Source organism: Lethenteron reissneri, chromosome 36, assembly GCF_015708825.2.
Source record: "Lethenteron reissneri isolate LAM-NWPU_2019-01 chromosome 36, ASM1570882v1, whole genome shotgun sequence".
Lineage (NCBI taxonomy): Eukaryota > Metazoa > Chordata > Hyperoartia > Petromyzontiformes > Petromyzontidae > Lethenteron > Lethenteron reissneri.
In genome coordinates this window covers 10,123,323-10,151,244 of record NC_083814.1, presented here as the reverse complement: position 1 = coordinate 10,151,244, position 27,922 = coordinate 10,123,323, and the positions used below count along the sequence as shown (strand labels likewise).

The 27,922-nt window shown below is 56.2% G+C and overlaps 1 protein-coding gene across 1 annotated transcript; it reads left to right on the top strand.

Moving 5' to 3' along the window:
- Positions 1 to 667: 667 nt before the first annotated feature.
- Positions 668 to 26,510, top strand: LOC133351267 (transmembrane protease serine 9-like). The gene is made up of 10 exons (XM_061566369.1): positions 668 to 722; positions 4,221 to 4,422; positions 5,947 to 6,088; positions 10,556 to 10,822; positions 10,929 to 11,095; positions 21,013 to 21,062; positions 23,542 to 23,719; positions 24,738 to 24,879; positions 25,380 to 25,637; positions 26,251 to 26,510. The coding sequence occupies exons 1-10, from the start codon at positions 686 to 688 to the stop codon at positions 26,431 to 26,433; spliced, it is 1,626 nt and encodes a 541-aa protein (XP_061422353.1). The 5' UTR covers positions 668 to 685; the 3' UTR covers positions 26,434 to 26,510.
- Positions 26,511 to 27,922: the final 1,412 nt, after the last annotated feature.

Here is a 27,922-nt window from a genome sequence, read left to right as displayed (position 1 = left end):
GCGAGTGTGTGTGTGTGACTGTGTGTGTGTCTGTGTGTGTGTGTGACTTCGGGGAGCGGTAGTGTAGTGGGTAGCGCGTCGCGCTACGAACCCGGCGACCCGGGTTCCGAGTCCCGATTCACGGCCACCACCACCACCGTCAGTGACGATTATCTCAAACCGGTCCTGGGTCTCCCCTAGGTCGACCCAGCCATAAATGTGTGTTAAACATCAGCGTTGGGGGTTCAGACAAAGGCGGTCGGGCGTGGGTGATCACCCACCCACCCTCTCGTGTGTCGTGTCGTCCTTCATAATAGGTGCTCGCTAACCAACATTCCCCCCCCCACACCGCCTTGTTAAAGTAGGGGGTGGGCGGGGCATCTTTGTCATTCTTTGTGTGGATGACGGCGAGCTGCGTGACGTCACACGCTTGCGTGCTGGTTGCGTGTGACGTCACCCCGCACAGGTGAACTCGACGCTCGCCAGGTGCCCTGGGGCTGGGGTGGGGGGTGCAGGTAAAGAGCCCCCACCGCTCACCCCCGTCAGGCGAGACGAGGCAACACGCCGTGCCGTGTGAAGCCGTATCCTCCTATACGTGCGGTGTGCACGTGTCTATGATTAATTAAGAAACACATCACCCGGGCCATTACATTACACGCGAGGTGGAGGAGGAGGTGGAGGAGGGGGACATCCTGCACAGCGCACAATGGAAGTGACTGCGACCGCGATGCTGTCCGTGGCAGGTCGGTTTCAGATCGTGCGTCGACTTTTATTCGCTGCCTCGCTCGCTCGTTCGCTTGCCGATGCTGATCTGCTGTTCTTCTTACGCGTGGTGTTCATGAGCTGAACGCCAACGTCGGTGTTTGCTGCTGGCGATGGGATAGCGAGAGGCTGAGTTGGTGAAGTGTTGCTCTGATTCCTCCACCGTTGGAACGAGGCTACGATGGTTTACTATATACCGTCCATGACCTAACATTGCCCATAAACTCACATCGGCTGTATACTAACATTGTCCATAGACTCACATCGGCTGTATACTAACATTGTCCATATACTCACATTGGCTGTATACTAACATTGCCCATAGACTCACATTGGCTGTATACTAACATTGTCCATAGACTCACATTGACTGTATACTAACGTTGCCCATAGACTCACATTGGCTGTATACTACATTGTCCATACACTAACATTGCCCATAGACTAACATTGTCCATACACTAACATTGGCTGTATACTAACATTGTCCATACACTAACATTGGCTGTATACTAACGTTGCCCATAGACTCACATTGGCTGTATACTACATTGTCCATACACTAACATTGCCCATAGACTAACATTGTCCATACACTAACATTGGCTGTATACTAACATTGTCCATACACTAACATTGGCTGTATACTAACGTTGCCCATAGACTCACATTGGCTGTATACTACATTGTCCATACACTAACATTGCCCATAGACTAACATTGTCCATACACTAACATTGCCCATAGACTAACATTGTCCATACACCAACATTGGCTGTATACTAACATTGCCCATACACCAACATCGGCTGTACACTAACGTTGCACATAGACCAGTCGTGGTTCTTAACCTTTACTGCAGCCTTGCACCCCTTGGGTCCTCAATTGTTTAGAATGTATAATGTTAATAAATGCATAGGTTTGATGAAACAAAGTAGTTCGTGTTAACTTCGAAAGCAAGCTGGCCATGGCTCGCAACCCGGGTGAAGAAGAACCACTGACATCGACTTACATTGCCCATATTCTAACTTTGCCCATATACTTACTTTGCCCATATACTTACTTTGCCCATATACTTACTTTGCCCATATACTTACTTTGCCCATATACTAACTTTGCCCATATACTAACTTTGCCCATATACTTACTTTGCCCATATACTAACTTTGCCCATATACTTACTTTGCCCATATACTAACTTTGCCCATATACTTACTTTGCCCATATACTAACTTTGCCCATATACTTACTTTGCCCATATACTAACTTTGCCCATATACTAACTTTGCCCATATACTAACTTTGCCCATATAGTAACTTTGCCCATAGACTAACATTGCCCATATACTAACTTTGCCTATAGACTAACTTTGTCCATATACTAACTTTGCCCATAGACTAACTTTGCCCATATACTAACTTTGCCCAAAGACTAACTTTGTCCATATACTAACTTTGCCCATATACTAACTTTGCCCATAGACTAACTTTGCCCATAGACTAACTTTGTCCATAGACTAACATTGCCCATATACTAACTTTGCCCATATACTAACTTTGCCCATAGACTAACTTTGTCCCATATACTAACATTGCCCAGAGGCTATTCTAATGTTGTGTATGATGATGGCAGTACGTTCATGGCCTAAACGTCGCCACGATGCATGAGAGAGTTCGTGTCGTTTTCCTGTTCCTCCTCCGCTGATGGAGCGTAGACGACAGTGGTTCTGTGTTGTGACTACCACTACCCTGAATATTAAATAAAACGCAATAGGGCGACGTTTCGGGTAATGGCCCTTCATCATAAGAGAATATCCATCTGTGATGTAAAGAAGTGCTTTGAAGGGCTGTTGCTCGAAACGTTGGCTATTACATATTTATTTACTTTTAAGGCCGTGGTGTTATTCGCGGATTCTAGCACCACGTGGCGAGATGTTAACAACCTCGCATGGTATACAGGAGGTCGTGGGTACGATCCAGACCCTGACCCCTCTATATGTGGAGTTTGTGTGTCTCTCTCCCGATGGTGGCGTGGATTTGTCTCAAGAGTCGTCCAGTTTTTCCCTCCACATTTAAAAACAACAACACCACGCGTTTAGAGTAATGTTGCTGCTATAAACTTCCACGTGATGATGAGCCACTTGGTTGAGCTATCATTTGTGGCTAGGTCGCTTCTGAGAAAAGAAGAGCTGTATAGCTCAGTGGGCCTTACCTGGTAAAATACATTTTTTTGTGAGGTTGTTTTGTTAATTGTGCTTGTGCACGATTGCTGAGTAGCAACATACACGGTGCAGTTGAACACGTAGGCTTTCGCGACCAGTATCATCCATAATACAGTTTTTTTTGGGGTGAGATAGCATAAATATATAAACGACACATTTATGTATTTACGCGATCTAACCCCTGTATTATACACGGTGCATTCTAACAGGTAAAAGTGCTTTGCCTGGGCTTTAGCGTCGCACTCCGCGGGAGGCAAATTGATGGGGATATGTAATCGCTTATACTGGTAGGAACCACCTGGTTCCACCAGCCCACAGGGGATTATTGTGTCCGTCCGTCGTGAATCCAAAAATGGGAGTGGTGGGGCTGGGTGGGGAGGGAAGGGTGGGGAGGGGCTGGGTGGGGAGGGGCTGGGTGGGAGGGGTGGGGCTGGGTGGGAGGGGTAGGGCTGGGTGGGGAGGGGCTGGTCACCCCGTGGTGCCCTTGTAAAACTCAACGTTTAACCTACTCACGCCGGCTTGTGCCCGCCCTCACAGTCGGCCATATTTGCGGAATACACCACGCCGCCGTTGACCCTGGCCATTGACCGAGCAACCCAACGTTCCTACCAGCTCCCTCCGCAGGAATGTGTTTAACGAGGCTAAATGCAGTGCCATAATTTCAGGCCGCTCCTGCCACTGTGATGAAACGCATCGAACCTTTTTATTATTACACGCTTTCATTTAGCTCACTGTCTGTTGTTGTTGTATCCTCAAATCTTGTAACTAAATTTTAATCCACTTCCCAATGTGCAAACTTGCTATACTTATGTCATACTGATGACAATACTATATTCTATCATAAAAAATATATTTTAAAACATTATTTTGTATATGTTATGTTTTGGCTTGGGTCTAATTGTCCACGGTAAACTGACGTTGGCTGTAATTGACCACAGTTCCTTACGTTATGGGTAGTTTCAGTGTCACTTCCCGGAGTCGTGGATTTCTTCCATTACTAGTACATTTCATTAAAGCGTGTTAAAAAAAAAGTAAAAAAAAAATATTACTTATTTGTCTTCGGATCTTTAACTATGCAATGAGGTCGTACCGCTAAATTGAAACATCAACAGCAACGCAACTGCCCAGCACTCACTGGGACGCTACGATTTTGCAATGGCAATGCAGGGGGGGGGCAGCAGCAGCCCCCCACTGCTCCACCAACATGGCCCCCCCCCTCGCAGCCCTCGGTTGACCCCGAGTGATGACCTGTGGCAGCCGTGTGCACTTGCGTGTGCACACCCGCCCTGGCCGTCGGGACTCCGCGCCCGGGCACGCCTCGCATCGTGGGGGGCTACGAGGTGCCCCCCTACTCCATCAAGTACCAGGCGTCGCTGCAGCGGCCCCGTGGCTCCCACTTCTGCGGCGGCTCCTTGGTGGGACGGCAGTGGGTGGTGACCGCGGCGCATTGCAACCTGCGGTACGTGCTGCCTCGCTCACTCACTCGCTCGCTCGCCCCCCCCTCCGCAACTCTCCCTCACTCACTCGCCCCCCCCTCCACAACTCTCACTCGCCCCCCTTCCCCTCCACAACTCTCACTCCCCCCCCCTCCACAACTCTCACTCACTCACTCGCCCCCTCCACAACTCTCACTCACTCACTCGCCCCCCCCCCCACACAACTCTCACTCACTCACTCGCCCCCCCCCCTCCACAACTCTCACTCACTCACTCGCCCCCCCCCCCCACACAACTCTCACTCACTCACTCGCCCCCCCCCTCCACAACTCTCACTCACTCACTCGCCCCCCCCCCCACACAACTCTCACTCACTCACTCGCCCCCCCCTCCACAACTCTCACTCACTCACTCGCCCCCCCCCCTCCACAACTCTCACTCACTCACTCGCCCCCCCCCCCTCCACAACTCTCACTCACTCGCCCCTCCCTCCACAACTCTCACTCATTCACTCGCCCCCCCCTCCACAACTCTCGCTCACTCACTCGCCCCCCCCTCCACAACTCTCGCTCTCCTCCACCTAACCTACTCCCTTCTCACTCACTCACTCACCCCTCCCACTCCCTCTCTCCATCTTTCATTCTCTACCAGAGTCGTTGCCTTTCATCTGTAATTAAGGCCCCGTCGCTCGGGTCTTCGATTGGAGACCTTGCAGCCCTCCCAGGCCCACTCGTGCTCCATGGACCCATTGTGCGCCAGCTACATTGATCGCAGGGACTCTTTCAATGCAAGCGTTCCTGCCTCTCTCAATGCTCCACCCGCGATGCTGAACAAAGGCAAAAAATATGCCCCCGTATAGCTTTTAAAAGACGGTAGGGGCAAATGTTGTTTGCGTGCTGCGCAGTGCCGGATTAAGCTAGTGCAGGGTAGCATATTTATAAAGGGGCCCTAAATAATAAAAAAATTGAAACACAAATGTTTAACTTGCATCGTAAAGTAATTGTATTTTTTCATTTGCTATACAGCCAGATAATACGACAAATCGCTAACCTTAAACACCCAGTTGTTCATAAAAGTTTGAAGGCGGTATAGTACTATAGTAATAGAGCAAGTGCAGAATCGCTGAACCGGAATTGATAGCTTGAAAGCATTTAGCGCGGGGCCCTTGAAAGTGCAGTGCCCGTAGCTACGACATATGTAGTAGCTACGACATATGTAGTAGCTACTACATGTGTAGCTACTTTTGCTACTAGGATAATCCGGCACTGGAGCTGCGCCTGTGAAGCCCGGCACGGCACACGATGGGGCGGGTCGCCAGCACCACGCCCGGCCGCCTTTGTCTCCCTAGTAGCGAAGTTTACACACCACACTAGGTACTCATTTGAGGCTGAGTCGATCTCGGGAAGGCCCTGGATCGATTCAGATAATCGTGACTGGTGTTGGCCGTGCCGTGAGTGGGAGTCGAACTCGTGCCGCCGGGTTCGTAGCGCAGAGCGCTAACGGCTGACCACCCCCCCGCATCCATCTCAATTCGTGCGATGGTACAGGCTGCCCATCATACGTGTGGTGCTTGGGGAAAATTCCATTTCAAAATTGGAGGGGCGCGAGCAGTTCTTCCGCGCGGTGCGGACCATCCCGCACCCCTTCTACAACTCGCGCACAGAGGACAACGACATCATGCTACTCAAGGTGGGCTCCTCCACATTGTCAACCAAGTCGGCTTCAACATCGTCAACCTCACCGTCATCAGCTTCATCTTTAACACCGGCGTCTGTTTCACCGCTCACTTAACCACTGCACATCTCAGTCGCCCCCACACCTCACCCCACCTGCCACCCTACACCTCACCCCACCTGTCATTCCACGTCTCCTCCCGCATCTCATCCCGCGTCTCACCCCGCGTCTCACCCCACACCTCACCCCACCTGCCACCCCACACCTCACCCACCTGCCACCCCACACCTCACCCCACCTGTCACCCCACGTCTCACCCCACGTCTCACCCCACGTCTCACCCCACGTCTCACCCCACGTCTCACCCCGCGTCTCACCCCACGTCTCACCCCACGTCTCACCCCGCGTCTCACCCCACGTCTCACCCCACGTCTCACCCCACGTCTCACCCCACACCTCACCCCACCTGTCATTCCATGTCTCACCCCGCGTCTCACCCCACACCTCACCCCACCTGTCATTCCACGTCTCACCCCACGTCTCACCCCACACCTCACCCCACCTGTCATTCCATGTCTCACCCCGCGTCTCACCCCACACCTCACCCCACCTGTCATTCCACGTCTCACCCCGCGTCTCACCCCACGTCTCACCCCACGTCTCACCCCGCGTCTCACCCCACGTCTCACCCCACGTCTCACCCCGCGTCTCACCCCACACCTCACCCCACCTGTCATTCCATGTCTCACCCCGCGTCTCACCCCACATCTCACCCCACCTGTCATTCCACGTCTCACCCCACGTCTCACCCCACGTCTCACCCCACGTCTCACCCCACGTCTCACCCACGTCTCACCCACGTCTCACCCCACGTCTCGCCCCACGTCTCGCCCCACGTCTCGCCCCACGTCTCGCCCACGTCTCGCCCCACGTCTCGCCCCACGTCTCGCCCCACGTCTCGCCCCACGTCTCGCCCCACGTCTCGCCCCACGTCTCGCCCCACGTCTCGCCCCACGTCTCGCCCCACGTCTCGCCCCACGTCTCGCCCCACGTCTCGCCCCACGTCTCGCCCCACGTCTCGCCCCACGTCTCGCCCCACGTCTCGCCCCACGTCTCGCCCCACGTCTCGCCCCACGTCTCGCCCCACGTCTCGCCCCACGTCTCGCCCCACGTCTCGCCCCACGTCTCGCCCCACGTCTCGCCCACGTCTCGCCCCCCACGTCTCGCCCCACGTCTCGCCCCACGTCTCGCCCACGTCTCGCCCCACGTCTCGCCCCACGTCTCGCCCCACGTCTCGCCCCACGTCTCGCCCCACGTCTCGCCCCACGTCCTCGCCCCACGTCTCGCCCCACGTCTCGCCCACGTCTCGCCCCACGTCTCGCCCCACGTCTCGCCCCACGTCTCGCCCCACGTCTCGCCCCACGTCTCGCCCCACGTCTCGCCCCACGTCTCGCCCCACGTCTCGCCCCACGTCTCGCCCACGTCTCGCCCCACGTCTCGCCCCACGTCTCGCCCCACGTCTCGCCCCACGTCTCGCCCCACGTCTCGCCCCACGTCTCGCCCACGTCTCGCCCCACGTCTCGCCCCACGTCTCGCCCCACGTCTCGCCCCACGTCTCGCCCCACGTCTCGCCCCACGTCTCGCCCCACGTCTCGCCCCACGTCTCGCCCCACGTCTCGCCCCACGTCTCGCCCCACGTCTCGCCCCACGTCTCGCCCCCGTCTCGCCCCACGTCTCGCCCCACGTCTCGCCCCACGTCTCGCCCACGTCTCGCCCCACGTCTCGCCCCACGTCTCGCCCCACGTCTCGCCCCACGTCTCGCCCCACGTCTCGCCCCACGTCTCGCCCCACGTCTCGCCCCACGTCTCGCCCACGCTCGCCCCACGTCTCGCCCCACGTCTCGCCCCACGTCTCGCCCCACGTCTCGCCCCACGGTTCTCGCCCCCACGTCTCGCCCCACGTCTCGCCCCACGTCTCGCCCCACGTCTCGCCCCACGTCTCGCCCCACGTCTCGCCCCACGTCTCGCCCACGTCTCGCCCCACGTCTCGCCTCAACGTCTCGCCACGTCTCGCCCCACGGCTCGCCCCACGTCTCGCCCCACGTCTCGCCCCACGTCTCGCCCCACGTCGCGCCCACGTCTCGCCCCACGTCTCGCCCCACGTCTCGCCCCACGTCTCGCCCCACGTCTCGCCCCACGTCTCGCCCCACGTCTCGCCCACGCTCGACCCCGTCTCGCCCCACGTCTCGCCCCACGTCTCGCCCACGTCTCGCCCCACGTCTCGCCCCCACGTCTCGCCCCACGTCTCGCCCCACGTCTCGCCCCACGTCTCGCCCCACGTCTCGCCCCACGTCTCGCCCCACGTCTCGCCCCAAGTCTCGCCCCACGTCTCGCCCCACGTCTCGCCCCACGTCTCGCCCCACGTCTCGCCCCACGTCTCGCCCCACGTCTCGCCCCACGTCTCGCCCCAAGTCTCGCCCCACGTCTCGCCCCACGTCTCGCCCCACGTCTCGCCCCACGTCTCGCCCCACGTCTCGCACGTTCGCCCACGTCTCGCCCCACGTCTCGCCCCACGTCTCGCCCCACGTCTCGCCCCACTGTCTCGCCCCACGTCTCGCCCCACGTCTCGCCCCACGTCTCGCCCCACGTCTCGCCCCACGTCTCGCCCCACGTCTCGCCCCACGTCTCGCCCCACGTCTCGCCCCACGTCTCGCCCCACGTCTCGCCACGTCTCGCCCCACGTCTCGCCCCACGTCTCGCCCCACGTCTCGCCCCACGTCTCGCCCCACGTCTCGCCCCACGTCTCTCCCCCACGTCTCGCCCCACGTCTCGCCCCACGTCTCGCCCCACGTCTCGCCCCACGTCTCGCCCCACGTCTCGCCCCACGTCTCGCCCCACGTCTCGCCCCACGTCTCGCCCCACGTCTCGCCCCACGTCTCGCCCCACGTCTCGCCCCACGTCTCGCCCCACGTCTCGCCCCACGTCTCGCCCCACGTCTCGCCCCACGTCTCGCCCCACGTCTCGCCCCACGTCTCGCCCCACGTCTCGCCCCGTCTCGCCCCACGTCTCGCCCCACGTCTCGCCCCACGTCTCGCCCCACGTCTCGCCCCACGTCTCGCCCCACGTCTCGCCCCACGTCTCGCCCCACGTCTCGCCCCACGTCTCGCCCCACGTCTCGCCCCACGTCTCGCCCCACGTCTCGCCCCACGTCTCGCCCCACGTCTCGCCCCACGTCTCGCCCCACGTCTCGCCCCCCTTCTCGCCCCACGTCTCGCCCCACGTCCTCGCCCCCACCCACGTCTCGCCCCACGTCTCGCCCCACGTCTCGCCCCACGTCTCGCCCCACGTCTCGCCCGTCTCGCCCCACGTCTCGCCCACGTCTCGCCCCACGTCTCGCCCCCGTCTCGCCCCACGTCTGCCCCACGTCTCGCCCCACGTCTCGCCCCACGTCTCGCCCCACGTCTCGCCCCACGGTCTCGCCACACGTCTCGCCCCACGTCTCGCCCCACGTCTCGCCCCACAGTCTCGCCCCACGTCTCGCCCCACGTCTCGCCCACGTCTCGCCCACGTCTCGCCCACGTCTCGCCCCACGTCTCGCCCACGTCTCGCCCCACGTCTCGCCCCACGTCTCGCCCCACGTCTCGCCCCACGTCTCGCCCCACGTCTCGCCCCACGTCTGCGCCCCACGTCTCGCCCACGTCTCGCCCCACGTCTCGCCCCACGTCTCGCCCCACGTCTCGCCCCACGTCTCGCCCCACTCTCGCCCCACGTCTCGCCCCACGTCTCGCCCCACGTCTCGCCCCACGTCTCGCCCCCGTCTCGCCCCACGTCTCGCCCCACGTCTCGCCCCACGTCTCGCCCCACGTCTCGCCCCACGTCTCGCCCCACGTCTCGCCCACGTCTCGCCCCACGTCTCGCCCCACGTCTCGCCCCACGTCTCGCCCCACGTCTCGCCCCACGTCTCGCCCCACGTCTCGCCCCACGTCTCGCCCCACGTCTCGCCCCACGTCTCGCCCCACGTCTCGCCCCACGTCTCGCCCCACGTCTCGCCCACGTCTCGCCCCACGTCTCGCCCCACGTCTCGCCCCACGTCTCGCCCCACGTCTCGCCCCACGTCTCGCCCCACGTCTCGCCCCACGTCTCGCCCCACGTCTCGCCCCACGTCTCGCCCCACGTCTCGCCCCCGTCTCGCCCCACGTCTCGCCCCACGTCCGCCCCACGTCTCCCCACGTCTCGCCCCACGTCTCGCCCCACGTCTCGCCCCACGTCTCGCCCCACGTCTCGCCCCACGTCTCGCCCCACGTCTCGCCCCACGTCTCGCCCCACGTCTCGCCCCACGTCTCGCCCCACGTCTCACCCCACGTCTCACCGCACGTCTCACCCCCACCACCACTCCACCCTTCCCCCCCCCCCCCTGCCACCGCCATCACCACCCTCTGCCCCCCCCACTCAATCCCTCTCCCCCCCACCCACCCCTCCGAAGCTCAACCGACCGGCCACCCTCAACGCCTTCGTGGGCACCGTAGGGCTCGCGGAGCCGGGCTCGTGGCCCGGCCCCGGCACGCTGTGCCGCGTCTCCGGCTGGGGCCTCACGTCCAGCCTGGGCCGAGCCACCGCCGACCGTCTCCGCGCCGTGCGTGTCCCGCTCGTGCCCAGCGCTCAGTGCAACTCCACGCTCGCCTACAACGGCCTCATCACCCACAGCATGGTGTGCGCCGGCTACAGGTCCGGCGGCAAGGACTCGTGCCAGGTGCGGTTGCACCGACGGGCACCGCCACGGTTGCTGTTGTTGCTGCTGTTGTGCCCCGCGATCCCCCCCCCACCCCTTAACTACCTCCCCCATCCCCTTCCGGCAGGGAGATTCTGGGGGTCCTCTGGTGTGCGGGGGCCGCCTGTTTGGGGTCGTGTCGTGGGGGAACAGCTGCGCAGATTCGCGCTACCCCGGCGTCTACAGCAGCATCGCCCGCTTCCGCTACTGGATCGAGATGACCATCTTACGCGACGCACGCCGCCGCTCCCGCTGGTGACGCTGGAGACAGTGGCAGAGAGGTCGGCGGGGGCGTGGAGGTAGTACGGGGTCGGGGGGGGGGGAAACAAAGGGATGGGATCTGGTCTGGGCTTCCTCTCTTCCTTCCTCTTTCCTCCTACTCCACCCCCCTGCTCATTTTCTTTCTCCTCCTTCTCCGACTCGTACTCCTTGCACCGCCTACTCCAGATTCTACTCCTCATCTTTCTTGCGCCACCATCTTTCCTCCTCTTGTTACACATCTTCCTCCCCCTTCTTCCTCTTTCTACTCATCCTCCTCTCTCCTCTTTTATTCTGCGCCTCATCCTCCATACCGCCCTCCCCCCCCTCCCCCATCCACCTCCTATTCCTTATTCTACTCCTCAATCTCCCGCTTCCCTCTTTCCTCCTCGCTCCTCCTCCCTACTCTACTCCTCGTTCGTATCACATTGGTTCAATAGCAATTTGATTTGTGACCATCACAAATGTCTTCCGACCGATGTTCGATCTGCTCTGGCCCGTCTCGTTGCTTCTACAACTCCGGGAGACCGTTGCTCATAGCAGTCAACCTAGACGGTTTGGCCGTATCCGTTTCAATAAGGGTTAAAACATTTTTTTTGTCTATTTGTTTGTGTTTCTGCTGAAGGCAACGCATTTATTGAACAACTCTTAACACTCTAATAATAGGGGTTTTCCTCTTTTTTCTGGCATCGAAACTGAAACCTTTTTACGAGGATTCATGTCTGCATTAGCCACAATACTTGCAGTCAAAATGCAAACAAAAAACACACTGATAATATATGCATTGTCCTTGAAACTGATTGGTCCACACCAAGGGACGGCTTTCTGTTGAACCACGACCCAATTGGTGCTCGACCAGAGGACGCCAAAAGGCGTACAGCTCAAAGACAATGCACTATCAAAGTAATGAGGGCTCGGGGTGAGCATCTACATCATTAGACCTCCTTTGCCAGTACCAAAATATAATAATAAGGTTTAAGTTTTGTTGCCAGAAAAAAAGGGAAAAAACCTATTATTATATTTTGGTACTGGCAAAGGAGGTCTCAAGTTCATTTATTAGGTATAGCCCTGTGAGCCATTCGGCTCTTGAATCGGGTGCAACCGCAACAAACAAAAAACTAAAACATTCTGTTAACGCTACTCTGTTAACCACTTCTATATTAACATGGAGAGGTACGACCCCTTCCACTCGATATTCTAAGGGAGAGAGAGACAGCCTCCCTTCTAGCGTTCTCTACCCACTCCGGGCTACGCACACGCCGGTCCCTTGCGACGGCGGCTAGGGGAAGGCCGGACCAACCGACCCACGCAGGGTACGGGACTCGCCCTGGACAGCTTCAACCCCGGCTTGGCGAGAGCCTCGGGGAGGGTCCCAGGGGGTCCGAGCGACCTCGGCTCTGCTACAACCGGCTTACGAGAGCCACGGTTGAGGGTCCCCGGGTCGTTGGTCCAGACTTCAGATCTTCAGATGTCTTCGAGCTTGAGTTGGTGAGTACTGCCCCGACCGTCCCGAGGGCCGGCCTTTTATCCCCAGGTCAGGGTCACCCCTCCCCTCATGAGCCCCCCCTCCATAACCTTCTGGAAGGTCTTAGGAGGTCTTAATTCTTAAGGGGTCTTAGGAAATGGAGGGGGGCCATCATCCTCCTCAGCCCCCAGCCCCTGGGGGGGTCTGGGGTGTCAACCTCCGGCCACGGAGGGGCGGGGGTTTGACCTTCGGTCAACCCCTACCCACTTCGCTTTCTCTCGGCTGCCCCCAGTCGGCCCGTGAGCGTGGCGGCAGATCAGCTTCCTACAGAGCCTTATTATGGCGCTACAGTAGGATTAACTTAGAGATTTTTAAGAGCACGGGGTGACCAATAAGGTCTGAATTCGTCCATGATAAGGTAGGGCACTGATGAAGGGATGACAAGTATGGTTGCTCTTCTCACGTTCTTCCTCTGGTGAACTGCTGGGCACCCTCTCTCGTCATCTCCCCCCCCCCCCCCTGCACGACGACATCATTCGTGAACCTTTTCGTCACGCTTCCAGATTAGGTGTTTAGGTGTGAAGGCAGCCAGCCCGTTGTCTCACACATTCGTTCGCTCGGCGTCCTACGGAATCCGTCGCCAATCTCGTTCCCCTTGTCTCTTTGCCTGGTGATGCCCAGCCATTTGCCAAAAACACCGCGACTCGAACACCGCAGGCGGCTCTGACTTAGATGCACACATCTGGTTGTAGTGTCCAGTAAACGTGGAACGTTGGAACCGTTGGCCTAACATTGGCCCAAAGGCGTGGTGGTTAGTGTTTTTTTGTTGTTTCTGGAGGAGCCCCGAGGGGAAGGATTTGGTCTCCTGGCTCCGCCAAATGGGATTTGGCAGGAGACGTCATAGACGCCTGTCCCCCCGGGGCCTCCGGCACAAGCTTATGAAATAAAATGTTTCATTCGTGGTTTAGTGGTAATTGAAGGTGAAGGGGTTACCAGCCCCTCGCACCCAACCAGATCCCCCATTTGGCCGCTGTGGTGGTTACAAATGCCATGAGGGTAAAGGCCAATTTAAATTGGTCCTCCCCCCACAGCACTGCCCATCACAGCGTTGCCGTCCTTGAGGTCTAGATGCACGATGCTCTAGCGATGCAGGAAGGCGACGCTGTCCAGGATCTGGGTCATGAGGCGCACTACGTCGCGCTCCGTGAATGCCTCCTCTCTCTCCGCCATGCACTGGTTGAAGATCTCCACTCCCGCCGCAATGCCCAGTTCGTTGCTCCCCGCCAGAGTGTACCCGGAGCATCCCGCTCTGCACCTCCTCTGTGCTGCCACTGCTGTCGTCATCACATTTGCTATTTGCTGCGCTGTGGATACTTTTATAGCTGCCGCCACTGCTGCTGCAACTACAGGTGGTGGTGCCGCCGCTAGCGGGATTCCGTACTCGACCTCCTCTTCCCTCTTCTTGGGTGCACGAAGCAGGCACTCACTCCGTCCTCGGCCCCGCCCACCTTCTCGAGCATTCTCATTCCCTCTCAATCCTTCTCAAGAGCTCTCCCCGGACAGGTGATCACCCACTAGCCCCCCCACCTGGGGCCCCTTGTGTGGACACTCCGGATCACGTGTCTACAGTGTCAACCAGAGTGCCATGGCCCGGGGTAACCCTGTCCCTGGGCTGACGCTCACCCACTATCCCTCGTGGGAGCCCCCACCACACAGTCCGTGGTGCTCGCACTATCCAGTGCTCGCCAAACCCGCTAGGGCTGGTATTACACACAGCCACCCACACGGTGCTGTCCACGATGTAGGAACATCGAACGGCACGGCCCTTCAAGTTCAATTTAATTTATTAGGTATAGCCCTGTGAGCCATTCGGCTCTTGAATCGGGTGCAACCGCAACAAACATGCACTGTACCGGGCCGGCACCATACAGTGACATCCCCGATGTTATCATAGTAATGGTAGTGTATACTCTTTGGTTCTTTCCGTAAAGTCACGTAGGTGGAAGAAAATAAACAGATCACGACGTTTCGATCGCAACACAAGCGATCGTCATCAGGTGAGACAATAACTGCAGGGAAACTGCTGAAACAGGCGAGAGAGCTGCCGTGACAAGTGGCTATATAGGTGTAATGGGTTCGAATTTAGGCGCACACAACTTCTTGGGAGGCAACACTATTTATTACTGAACATGACAGTTAACTCTTACATTACGCATAGGGTGGTGACCACCGTCCTACTCTAGCTAACACACACACTTCTCTAGCACTGACTCTCAGATACTCTCTCGTGACCCAGCCGGGTGGGCTACTGGTGGGTCCGCTGACTGGAGGTTTGACTCTTCTTGGCTATTTAATTTTTTTTATTTCATTTCAATCAAGAGCAGGCCTCTGCCTTGTACAGCCAAAAAGAACAGAAAAAAAGACAGGAGAACACATGACCGTAACCGGAACCGGGGATCCTTTTGTAACAACCAGTGCCCCTACAGCAGATGCACAGAGTACGACGCGGTAGAATTTCCCTCTTACACATCCTTTAGGCAAAGGCAAGAAATCACCGTCACAAAGGAGGGTACATTCATCCACCCATTCTCGACGGCGGGGGGGGGGGGGGGCATTCACAATTCAACCTATCCCACACGGGGGTGGCGGCCATCGCCATTTCGCGTTTGTGGCGCTCCTGCCCATCGTCTCCCGCTCCACCTCCACCACCCTTTCCAACAGCCCCCTGGCTAGGCGGTATACCCCGAGGGGCGGGCCGTCCACAGGGCCTCTTTTATGGCGCCTATGACGGCCCATGCCTGAGTCCCAAACCTCGCCCGCACTCTGTCTGACTTGACTCTTCTTGGCGTCTTCACGATGCATCTTCATTCTTGATACGGGCAGCCACGAACCTCGTGAGTAGGCCTCGGCAAGGTAAGGTAATTTACCCTTTTTACCGGGTAAAGGGTAAAGATGTCGGCATGCCAAGGGGTAAGGTAAAGGGTAGGGTAAAGGTAGCTCGGAAGAATTACCCGGTAGGATAAAGGTAGCGCGAAGTATTACCCGGTAAATACGATACCTTGTTTACCGCTAAAAGCTCTGTGGCGCAGTCCGTGGCCTCCATTTAATAAGTAATATTAAAACAAACTTTCTTAAAAACACGCTTTAATGAAATGTACTAGTAATGGCAGAACTCCACGACTCCAGGTAGTGGCCCTGAAGCTTGCCATAACGTAAGGGGTGGTGGTGATTTACAGCCAACGTTAGCTGAGCGTGGACAATTAGACCCAAGCTGAAACATAACATATAAAAAAGTTTTTATGATAGAATATAGTGTTGTCATCAGTGAACAAGTTTGCAGTCGATACCACAATAGGAAGTGGGTAAAAATGGAGTTACATGATTTGAGGATGCGACGACGACAACAAGCGTATAAAATTGGAATCATCGAGAGCATTCTATATGAATAAAGCGCTCTACCTAGCATTTACCTGTTATAAACCTTGTTCATGTGTAGTAGTACCCTAGTAATTACCCTGTAATTGGGTAATTTATATGGGCTAAGGGTAAAAGGTAGGGTAAAGGTAGGCTCGTTGCTTTTTACCTTTTAACTTTTACCTTACCTTGCCGAGGCCTACTCGTGAGGAGGCTGCTTATATGGGCGTGTCCTGGCCCCACCCCGGCCACGCCTTTCTTCGAGAACCCTCTTGAAGCCCCCCCCCCCCTGCTGTCCACGTGCCCCCCGAGGTGCCCCCCCCCCCGGGTCCCCGGCCCCCACTGGGATCCGGTCACGTGTCCAGCCGGGGTCACAGAGTGCCACGACCTCACACCACCCCCGTGGCCTCCCTAGTCCAGAACCGGCCCTGACGTCATTCCCGCCTCCAGCCGGGATGACGTCATGTGTGTGTGTAGATCCGTGGGGTAGTGACGTTCCCCCGCATAGTGACATCACGTGTGCGTGTATACACAGTAGTGACGCTACAAGTCACTACATCGGGTAGGGTTTGTGGGCGGGGCTAGAGATGGGGGGGGGGGGGTCGGGCAGAGCAAGATCTGCAGCGGGGACGGGGGAGCTGGTAATAGTTTTTGTCGTGGGTTTGGTGTTGGGAGGGGTGGCAAAGCGGTTAGCGCACTGCACAACGAACTCGGCCACCCGAGTTCGAATCACGCTCACGGCCAACACCAGCGACGATTATTGAAAGCGGTCCTGGGCATCTCCTAGGTTGACTCGGCCTCAAATAAGTCGTTCCTGACTTGCAGTATCCTGGAGTCTACAAATTGAGTTGCAGTTGTGGTGATTGCTACATTGGAGAAACGAAACGTCATGTTTCTGATCGTGTCCGCGAGCACAAGTCAGATCTGAAACACGGCAGAACTGATTCTTCGGCCGTTGCTGATCATTGTTACAACTCGGTGGGCTCTCATGAAATTGTCTTTTCCGAGACCAAGGTGCTCTGCAAACCTCCTGGCTACCATCAAAGGTTTGTACACGAAGCCATACAAATATACAAACACAGACATAATTTCAACAGTGATGATGGTTACAAACTGAGTAATTATTGGAAAGATGTGATTAACCATGCAAAAAAAAAGATTTAACTACACTTATTTGGACCATCTTATTTGACAGACAACTATTACAGGTTATTGATAGACAGCCAGGCTTGTTTTACCATGTTTAGTTTGTTTCTTTTTTCACACTATTGTTATGTAGGCCAGGCTTAGTCACAAACCGTACCTCTCCATAACAAAGGCTCAGCCTCTTAAGCCTCACCTTACCATATTAATAAAAAGTGTGCCGTACTTGGCCCTTCCCCCCCTCTCCAACCATTATATATACGAAGTGGTAGCTCTTGCAATCTCTCATTTACTTGATACAGCTGTCGTGGCTGTGACGGTTCCACCTGTGTTGCCTCCGAAACGTCGTGATTTTTATTTTATTTTACTTTTATTAATTTTAATGTTTTACCTACGTGACTTTACCGAAAAAACCTAAGAATATGAATCCTTGCAGTCACGAAAGCTTGAAATCTAGAACTCAAATAAGTAATTGGTACAGTGCATAACATTGCCACTGAGGAGACAAAGGCGGCTGGACGTGGTGCTGGCCATCCCAACCCACTCGTGTGCCATGCCGGCCATCATAGGTGCTATTCGCGAACAGCACTTGCCCCAACAGTCTGTTAAGGCTATATGGGGATCTTTGTCTTTGGTGGTTTTGGTGACTTGGAGACCGGGATTGGTGGATCACACAGCGATGGAGCCATTGGGGGTGCGTGATGCTCTCCCACAGCACAACTTGATGGTGCTATTACAATGGCTGTACAGCAAGTGGGTTGCCGTTGTGGGGATTTTTATATATTTTTTATAAAGTGTTACACCATCGTATGAGTGGTGGGTTTTGATTTTGCATTACTGTTTTTTGCCTGCATGCAAAAATACTCATTAAATCGGCATTTTTAAAACATCCCAATGCAGGACCCTGCTGACACAGCCTCGAGACTCGGTGAAGTTTTTTTTCTCTCTCGGTAAATGTATGCACGAAAGGGCTGTGTGCACAATTAGAAGGATCATCAAAAGCAATGCCACGATAAGAAGTACTACCATCATCATCATGAAACTGATGATGTTAAAATATATACCTGTATTGATTATGTTCAATATTGTTGTTTGTTTTCACAAAATTTGTTGCGAGTTATTTAGATTTAGTTTTGTTGAACTGAAATGTTTCCGTTGCTACAGAATTGAGCAATGTTAATAAATTCGCCTGATTTTCAATCGCGTATCTTATTATTCATTCACCACTCATTCCATTCCCAGGTATACAGGAGCCCATGGGAGCTTTGTCATGATACACACACAACTGCTGCCATTTTAAAGGTGTAAAAACACAACTTTTTCGACCAACATAACATACAGCTGGACTAGATTTGAAGCTTTCGTGACTGCAAGGATTCATACTCTTTGGTAAAAATAAATAATAGAAATAAAATAATAAATCACGACGTTTCGGAGGCAACACAAGTCTCCGTCATCACGTGGGACCGTCACAGCTATATTTACTGTGTCAAGTGAGGCAAAATTCCAAAAGACAAGCTCTTAAATACAAGTTAAGGGGGAGGCGGGCTTATTTGAATGTGGTAGCCAATGAATGGAACTTAACCCCAAGTGCACCTATTCTCTTTTAGCTATTGCATGTGTAGTGACTTTTGCTACGAGGATAATCCGGCACTGGTTAGCGCACAGCGATATCCGTACCGGTCGTGCACGCCCCCCCCCCCCCCTAGGTAGACTCAGCCATAAGTGAGTACTGGGTGCGGCGTGCAACGCATCAGCGCTGGAGAGACAAAGGTGACCGAATGAGCGCAGTTCCAGCCATACCATCACCCCGTTGTGCGCTGTAGCGGCCTTCCTAACAGCGCTTGTTGCGGCAGTCTGTACAAAGGCTATACGGGGGAATGTGTGGTGGTGGTGGTGTGTGTGGATGTACGTGCGGGAGGGGGGGGTCTAGTTGAATGGGCATTCGTTGATGAGTGTCACCTTACTCGGCTCACAAAGACGGTGATTGCATTGGGCACAATGACATCCTTTCACGTTCCTCTGCGACCCATTCAAGCCCCGACTCATTAAAGAAAACCAAGTCGGGTTTTCATGGGCAGATCCCCCATCCGTCCCTTCTTATAGCCGGACCCCCCCTCCCAACCCCCCTCCCATCCCTCTCTGCTCCAGCGGCCTCGGGGGAGGTGGGGGAGGTGAGGTGGGGGTGGGGGAGGTGAGGTGGGGGTAGGGGAGGTGAGGTGGGGGTGGGGGAGGTGAGGTGGGGTAGGGGAGGTGAGGTGGGGGTGGGGAGGTGAGGTTGGGGTGGTGGAGGTGAGGTGGGGGTTGGGGAGGTGAGGTGGGGGTGGGGGAGGTGAGGTGGGGGGTGGGGGAGGTGAGGTGGGGGTGGGGAGGTGGGGGAGGTGGAGGTGGGGGAGGTGGGGGGGTGGGAGGTGGGGGAGGTGAGGTGGGGGAGGGGTGAGTGGGGGAGTGGGTGGGGGTGGTGAGGTGGGGGAGGTGGGGGTGGGGGAGGTGAGGTGGGGGAGGTGAGGTGGGGGAGGTGGGGGAGGTGAGGTGGGGGAGGTGGGGGAGGTGAGGTGGGGGAGGTGGGGGAGGTGAGGTGGGGGAGGTGGGGAGGTGAGGTGGGGTGGGGGAGGTGAGGGGGGGGGAGGTGGGGGAGTGAGGTGGGGGTGGGGGTGGGGGAGGTGAGGTGGGGGTGGGGGAGGTGAGGTGGGGGAGGTGGGGGGGTGGGGGAGGTGAGGTGGGGGTGGGGGTGGGGGAGGTGAGGTGGGGGGTGGGTGAGGTGAGGTGGGGGTGGGGGAGGTGAGGTGGGGGTGGGGGTGGGGGAGGTGAGGTGGGGGTGGGGGAGGGAGGTGGGGGGGGTGGGGGAGGTGAGGTGGGGGTGGGGGGGAGGTGAGGTGGGGGTGGGGGAGGTGAGGTGGGGGTGGGGGAGGTGAGGTGGGGGTGGGGGTGGGGGAGGTGAGGTGGGGGTGGGGGAGGTGAGGTGGGGGTGGGGGAGGTGAGGTGGGGGTGGGGGGGGGTGAGGTGGGGGTGGGGGAGGTGAGGTGGGGGTGGGGGAGGTGAGGTGGGGGTGGGGGGGGGTGAGGTGGGGGTGGGGGAGGTGAGGTGGGGGTGGGGGAGGTGAGGTGGGGGAGGTGAGGTGGGGGTGGGGGAGGTGAGGTGGGGGAGGTCTCAGTAACAAAACCGCCGAGCGAGTAATTAGTTCGTCAGCAAAGCTGGCTCTTCACGAGCCGAGGATTCTCCAACGTGGGAATTCATCAGTCGTGTCATTTATAATAATGACAATGTATGTATATATATTATGGTAGAAAATAAATCACGCAAAGACGCCAAGCGGCCAGCCATATACAGCACCTTTGCAGGCAGCGCTGAATTTCGGCCTGAAAAATCCTGAACGCCGTTGTGGAAATTATTTTGGCACCTAATCATATCCACATCAGCTATTTTAGTTTTCTTCTAATTATGATTTTTTTTAATTCTCCTGAATTATAGGAATATATGGTTATAGTCTCACACGTGTCCATGAGTCTCACACGTGACCAGTAGTCTCACACGTGAGCAGGAGTCTCACACGTTACCAGTAGTCTCACACGTGACCAGTAGTCTCACACGTGACCATGAGTCTCACACGTGACCAGTAGTCTCACACGTGACCATGAGTCTCACACGTGACCAGTAGTCTCTTATCACGTGTACAAGAACACGGGGTAAACCGTATTGGTTGACAGCGATGGCACTTTAAATCAATGCCGCCGGCTTGTGATTGGACGGAACGGCGTTCAGAGATCCCCCCCATCAACACCACCACCACTCCTTACCCGCCCCACCCCCCCACCAGATAAATAGGTGGCGACAGGAGGAGTCTGAGCGTCACGTGTCCACAGGTGTGCACGTGATACTCACTTAGCTCCAGGTGTGCCATGGAGCTGCTGATGTGTGTGATCATGGCGCTGGTGTCTGCAGGTAAGGTTTTTTTTTTTGTTGTTTGCGGGACTTTGCGATCCATGTGTTGCCAATCGTCCGTACAGTGCCTCTACTGGCGCCTGCCATATCAATGTGTAATTAAATTAAAGATGAGCATTTAAAAAAAATGTTACCAGGTAGGGTCCACTGAGCTTCATAACTCTTTTTGAGAAGCGACGTGGCCACAGATGATAGCTCAACGAAGTGGCTTATCACGTGGACATTTATTGCAGCCTAAATACTCTTAAACGCGTGATGTTGATTCGAAACGTGGAGGGGAAAAACCGGAGAACCCGGAGAAAAATCCACGCGACCACAGGGAGAGAGATACACGCAAACTCCAAATATACAGCAGGCATCAGGGTCGGGATCAAACCCACGATCCTCCTGCATACCAGGCGAGGGAGTTAACATCTCGCCACCGCGGCACCCCAATTGTTTTGCCACCTCTGTTGGACACCTTGGAAAGCAAAACAGATTCACACGCAGGTTGATTACACTGTTCAACCCACTTGCTGTACTGCCGTTGTTGGCCTCCTCGCAGCGCGGCGGGGTTGGTACTCGGGTTTCACTGAACTCGATGCTCTCATGATGGTCCACCAACCCCTCATTTCACGAGGCGAGCCCGGGTGTTACAATCCCAGCCATTATCAAATCCATCAATGGATGAAGTTATTTCCACCCCGTGTCGGTTATGGGTTTTTGCTGTTGTGACCATACTTCACCACACCGCTGGTCAATGCGGGTTGATGAACGGGTAGGGCAGCGCCGGTTTTGATTTTGCTCGCCATCCGATGTTAAAGAGCCGTGGCTGGGGAACGGGTTTGGGTGGTCCAGGTTCTTAGGCGCAGCGTGGTGAACACTACCACCACCGCTACCACCCCCCTCATGCTCCGTAATCCCATACACATTTTTAAAGCTAAGGGCGCAATTAGTGCAATACAAAATTAAGTTTAAAACGATGGCCTGATCTCACGAGCTATGGGGGTAGTTTTGAGCCAGCGTTGGGAATTCCAGATTTTCCCTGGTGGCAGCAGTCCGTCTATAGGAAGACCCACTGCTCGAAAATAATTCCCACCATTATTCTCATCATCATCACCACCACCATCTTACATAGCCACGATCTATCCACTGCACATGCCGTGAATTAAATATTGCAGGTAGGAACAATGTTCCACACTGTCCACCAGGGATTTTTTGTCTGTCTGTCGTGCGTAAATATATATATATAAAATAAACAGCTCTTTGATTCAATTTAACACGTAGGCTTTCGCGACCAATATTATTCATAATATAGGTTTTTGGGTCAGATCGCGTTATTTATAAATGTGTCGTAACCCTCCACCACCCGACACGGCCAAACAGTAAAAAATGTGTCACGTTTTCAAAGGACAAATTAATTGACTTCTTTAGCCCACCGCTGTGCTGAAGAGAGAATCAACAGCCTCCCGCTCGTCCTGCACGCCGCTCGCACCCGGCGCTGCCACCGCCGGCCGTTGAGCGTGAACCGGAACTCGCGCCGCCCCCCCCCCCCCCGTGGCGCGTCTCTCCCACGTGCGCGATGGCGCCGTCCGAGGGCGGCGCGGCTGCAGCCGCCGCCTGCGCCCGGAGCCGCTCGGTGTCGTCGTCTAGCCGGGGTTCCGAGGCGCGCCGCTGCCGTTCCCCCTCCTCCACGTGGAGGCGCCGCAAGTGCTCCGCCGCCGCCCGCAGCTCCGGCCGGTTCATGGTCAGACACCGACGATGACGACGCTGCGTGATGGCGCCGTCTGGCCGCCTGCGCCCGGAGCCGCTCCCGGTTGTCCTGGAGCCGGACTTCCGGGGCGCGCCGCCACTCCTCCACGTGCTGGCGGCAACGCGACGCGGCACTCCACCGCCAGACACCGACGACGAAGACGACGAGGGGTCGAGAGCCCCAGGTGGTGTCCCTGTAGATGAGGCGCTGGGTAGCGGGCTCCCACGATGGTATTGTGAAGCTGCACGACGGGGTGGTTTGCGTCCCCCTCGCCGAGCCCGTCCGCCATGGCCTCGTCTGCGGCCTCCTGCCAACTCCTCTTCGTCGTGTCGTCAAGCTCCTCATCGCGGTCTCTTTTTTTTCCTCCACACTCCTGCCTTGATCCTCTCCTCTCACTGGTAGTGTGTGTCGATGATTTGGCTGTACATTTCCACGTGATAAGCCGCTTCGTTTGGCTATCGTTTGTGGCCAGGTCGCTTCTGAAAATGAAGCGAATAGCCCAATGGGGCCTTACCTTATTACACAGAATTTTGTTTTAAATTTGTATTGTTTGAATAATTCTCTTACCTCTCCTATATTTTGCATTCTGGACATCTGTCAAAAAGAGCTTCATGGCTCCATCGGATTCCTCCTCCAGCACAAATGAATATTCTGATTTTTAACTTCCTTCGCGCACCTGCAGCTAGCCCCAACCGTGCTGATCGGAAATCTCCCCCCCCCTCTCTTGTCCACCCCCCCCTCCCTCAGCTGGCTGCTCGGCAAGAAGACACGCGGTGCACCCCCTGAGCCGCATCGTGGGGGGCTTTGAGGTGGTCCCGCACTCGCTGCCCTTCCAGGTGTCGCTCCTCTACCGGGGGTCCCACATTTGCGGAGGAGCACTCATCGCGCCCTCCTGGGTCCTGACCGCCGCACACTGCTACAAGGAGTACACGCCCCCCCCCCCTCCCCAGCCGCCCCCCCCTCTCTCTCTCTCTGTCTCTCTAAATCGTCTCAAGTCCTCTTGTAAATCCACGTGACTTCTGTGTGTCTAGGGGGAGCGGCGGTGCAAGGGTTTTAGCACGCGGCGACACGGGTTCGATTCCCGCTCGCGGCCAACACCGGCGACGATTATCTGAACCGGTCCTGGGACTCGCCGAGGTCGACTCGGCCTCAAATGGCTAACCTGGTGGCGATGTGTAAAATATCGCCACCAGGTTGCAAAGAGACACGGGCATTCTAGCGACCTGCTCGGCGATTTGTAATGACATGGTTTGTGAACTATGATTTGCTCGTTTCAATCCTCGTGTGGGTGGGTTTGGTGGACCTAACCAGTTATATATATTATGTAGTATAATTGCGTGTCGAACTAGGGCCCGTATGGTCAAGGGGAGTGAAGTCCTTGCCTGGTAACATCTGGGGGCTCGCCAGCATTTATTCCAGCAAGCCCCGACTCTGTTGCTGATCCAGACCCTGCAAGTCGAAACCGGTCCGTGGCTTTCTTGCACTGAATTAAAACGCTGCTGATGAGACACTGCATGTCGAAACCGGCCCGGGGCTTTCTTGCACTGAAAATGCTGCTGATAAGACCCTGCATGTCGAAACTGGCCCGGGGCTTTCTTGCACCGAAAACGCTGCTGAGATTGCACACTCCCAGAAGGCCATACGGCTCAATGTTTTGAGTCAGAAATACTTTAATATTTTAATGTGGCGAGACGTACGAAGACCTTTTTCCCCGCTTGCCTATTGTTATCCGGAACAAGCAAAAAAAACGCTGGGCGTTGTTTCTACACAACTACTCGCTCGGATGTGGACAAAGCTGTCACCAGGCGATTTTCAACAGCGATGTGATTTGGTGCAGACCCCGTCTCTCGGGTGTGGAAGCCGGCTTGCAGCATTGGATGAGCCAAGGCACTACATTGGTTCCCTTTGCTCCCCCCCCTGCCCTCTCGTCTTCTGCCAATCAGCGTGACCCTGCTGAAGGTGGCGCTGGGCGTGCACAGGCGCTCGGAGCACGAGGGCACGGAGCAGGTGCGGCTCGTGAGCCTGGCGGTGAAGCACCAGGCCTACAACGAGGTCACCATGGACAACGACCTCCTGCTGCTCAAGGTGCCTCGTGCGTGCGGAGGCTTCGGTGGAGGACGCTTGCACGCGGGCGTTGCCCTTCTTTGTGGTACTCGGTAAACGTGCCGACTGTTGGGCCAACATTGGTATGTGGTTTGGTGCCGTTGTTGGACCAAAGTTGGAGCAACGTGTTAGGTAACCCTGCAGCACCTGTGCCGTCGCCGCCTCGGTTCCACGGTGCCATAATCCATCTCACTCCCGCGAAGTGTCCGGTGTTTCCTCGTTCCATCTCTGATGGGCGCTCCTTCTGGACACGCTCTCCCTCCCTTTGGCTGCCATTCCGTCCCGAACCAGCCACACGTTCTAGCGCTCTCCCCTTCAACGGAGGCCCTTGCTCCAGCAGTGGCGTGAGCTTGCAATTGCAGGGCTCCACATTTTACCTCTTATATATATTTTAAATCCTGAACGAGACACTTGTTCTCCCGCCTCGCCCTGCCACCAACCCCCATCACTCCCTGTCCACCTTCCCCCCCCCCCCCTCGCAGCTCAAAAGCCCGGCACAGGTGACGAGGGGCGTGGTGGGGCTGGTGGCCCTCTCGGAGAGGGCCGTGGCCCCGGGCACGTCGTGCTTCGTGTCTGGCTGGGGCATCACGGCCGAGGGCAACTACATGCTGTCCGACCAGCTCATGGCCGTCGCTGTGCCTGTTGTGGCGCAGGGGCTGTGCAGTTCCTACTACAGCGGGCAGGTCTCCGACGGCATGCTGTGCGCTGGCATCGAAGAGGGTGGCAAGGACTCGTGCCAGGTGCGCCCGACCGCCTGCGCGTCCGCGCTAGCGGGGTACTGGCGGCGTAGCACGGTTGGCCACGTACGGTGCGAAAGAGGTTCAACGTACATACGCACATGCTCTACAAGCCTGGCGAACCCACCCCCCCCCACCACCACCTCCACCCTTATGAGTTCGATTCCGGCTTGCGGTCAACACCGGTAATGAATATCTGCATTGGTCCTGAGCCTCTCTCCTAGGTCAACTCTGCCTCAGATCAATACCCACTATGATGTGTAAACATTGCCACGAGGGAGACAAAGGTGGCCGGCCTTCATAGGTACTTGCAGCACTTTCCCCAGAAGCCTATTAAGGTTACACGATGGATCTTTGTGTGAGTTTGCCTGACGCAGGTGCATATTCTACCCGTAGCATTTGCACGAATGAGATAAAAAAAAAAGATTCTTCCGCGACCCAATGTACGCATCTTGAGCATAATAATCGATGCGTGTGGATGCATCGTTACACCCCCCCCCCCCGCAACCCCGTGTCGACCACTCCGCCCCTTGCCTTCCCTCATCCGTCGATCCCCTGTGTGTGTGTGTGTGCGCGTGTCCCCTCTTACCCTGCGTTCACCCCTCTTCGACCTCAGGGTGATTCGGGGGGCCCATTGATATGCAACGACAAGCTCGCGGGGGTGGTGTCGTGGGGGGAGGGCTGCGCACGTCCACACTTCTTCGGGGTCTACGCCAACGTGTCGCGGTACGTCTCGTGGATCCGCAAGACGATGGCGACTGCCCGCGACTCCCGGCCTTGTGACCACCGCCGCCCGTGACTAACCGGCCGCGTGACGGCCGCCGCCCGGACACGTTGATATCGTCTCGTCCGTCATGCTTCGGTCATGCTTCGGTCATGCTTCGGTCATTCGTGGGCAGTTGGCCAGTCACGCTGTCATGGTCATTGTTGAATAAAAAATTTATAATAATATTTTGCTCGCTAATTTTTACGTGACTGGATGAACAATTAACACCGTCCCCTGCACCGTATCAACTTAGGGACCACGTGGGCCCGTGTGTGTCCCGTCTGTGCACGGTACTTTGGCCGTGCAACTTTTCTGTTGCACCATATCCAGCCAAGGCGTTAGAACTTATGTGGTGATGCTCACTTAAACTTGCACCGTGCCACGGTATTGGGCCCCCTCGAAAAGCAAGAACAACTCCGGGAGGCTTGAGGAGGAACCACAGACAAGCAGGGAAAGGCAGCCACGTTGTGAGCTAGCGCCAAATAACCCTCCTCCCCCCCCCCTCCCAAGCTCTGCGGTCCTCTATATATATATATATAAAGATGCTTTGAGCCAATTAGTGGGTGTTTACATGTGGGAGGAAATAAACGTGTGTGGGAGGGAGCGACACTATCCGATGCAGATGGAAGTGGAGGCCACACTTGCTCCTGGCGAGGTGAGGTTATTTCACCACCTCGACGCCCACGGGAAGGGTCACAACTTTTGCCCGATCTAGCAACCCTCGCTGCCTCCACACAGCTGTGTGATCCACACAGCTGTGTGATCCACACAGCTGTGTGATCCACACAGCTGTGTGATCCACACAGCTGTGTGATCCACACAGCTGTGTGATCCACACAGCTGTGTGATCCACACAGCTGTGTGATCCACACAGCTGTGTGATCCACACAGCTGTGTGATCCACACAGCTGTGTGGATCCACACAGCTGTGTGATCCACACAGCTGTGTGATCCACACAGCTGTGTGATCCACACAGCTGTGTGATCCACACAGCTGTGTGATCCACACAGCTGTGTGATCCACACAGCTGTGTGATCCACACAGCTGTGTGATCCACACAGCTGTGTGATCCACACAGCTGTGTGCACAACTACAATTTGCAGCATGGGACATAACACAAGCACAGGACTTGTATTTTTCATTTTTAATCTAATTTATTGCAGTGTTTAGCCATCAAGTGGTATAATAAATGTAAAAAAAAACTTTCTATTAATTGTGCACGTGTTTTTATTTAATTGTTGTGTGGATTAGACTTGTAGACTTCGTTTTTAACGTAGATTTTTCGTTGCATTCACAGCTGGGTTGGACCTTTAGGTTTTCCGCGGTCCCAGGAGGCCCTCCTCAATAAGCCCGGCTCACTCGCTGGAGTCTCACTCCACAGTATTCCCTCGTTATTTACGACCTTGCTATCTGCGATTTTGGCTATCCGCGAATCACCCCTGGAACTCAACACGACTGCTGCATCGAGAGAGAGAAAGTAATGAGAGAGAATGTGGTGAGAGATAAGGCGACGAGATGAAA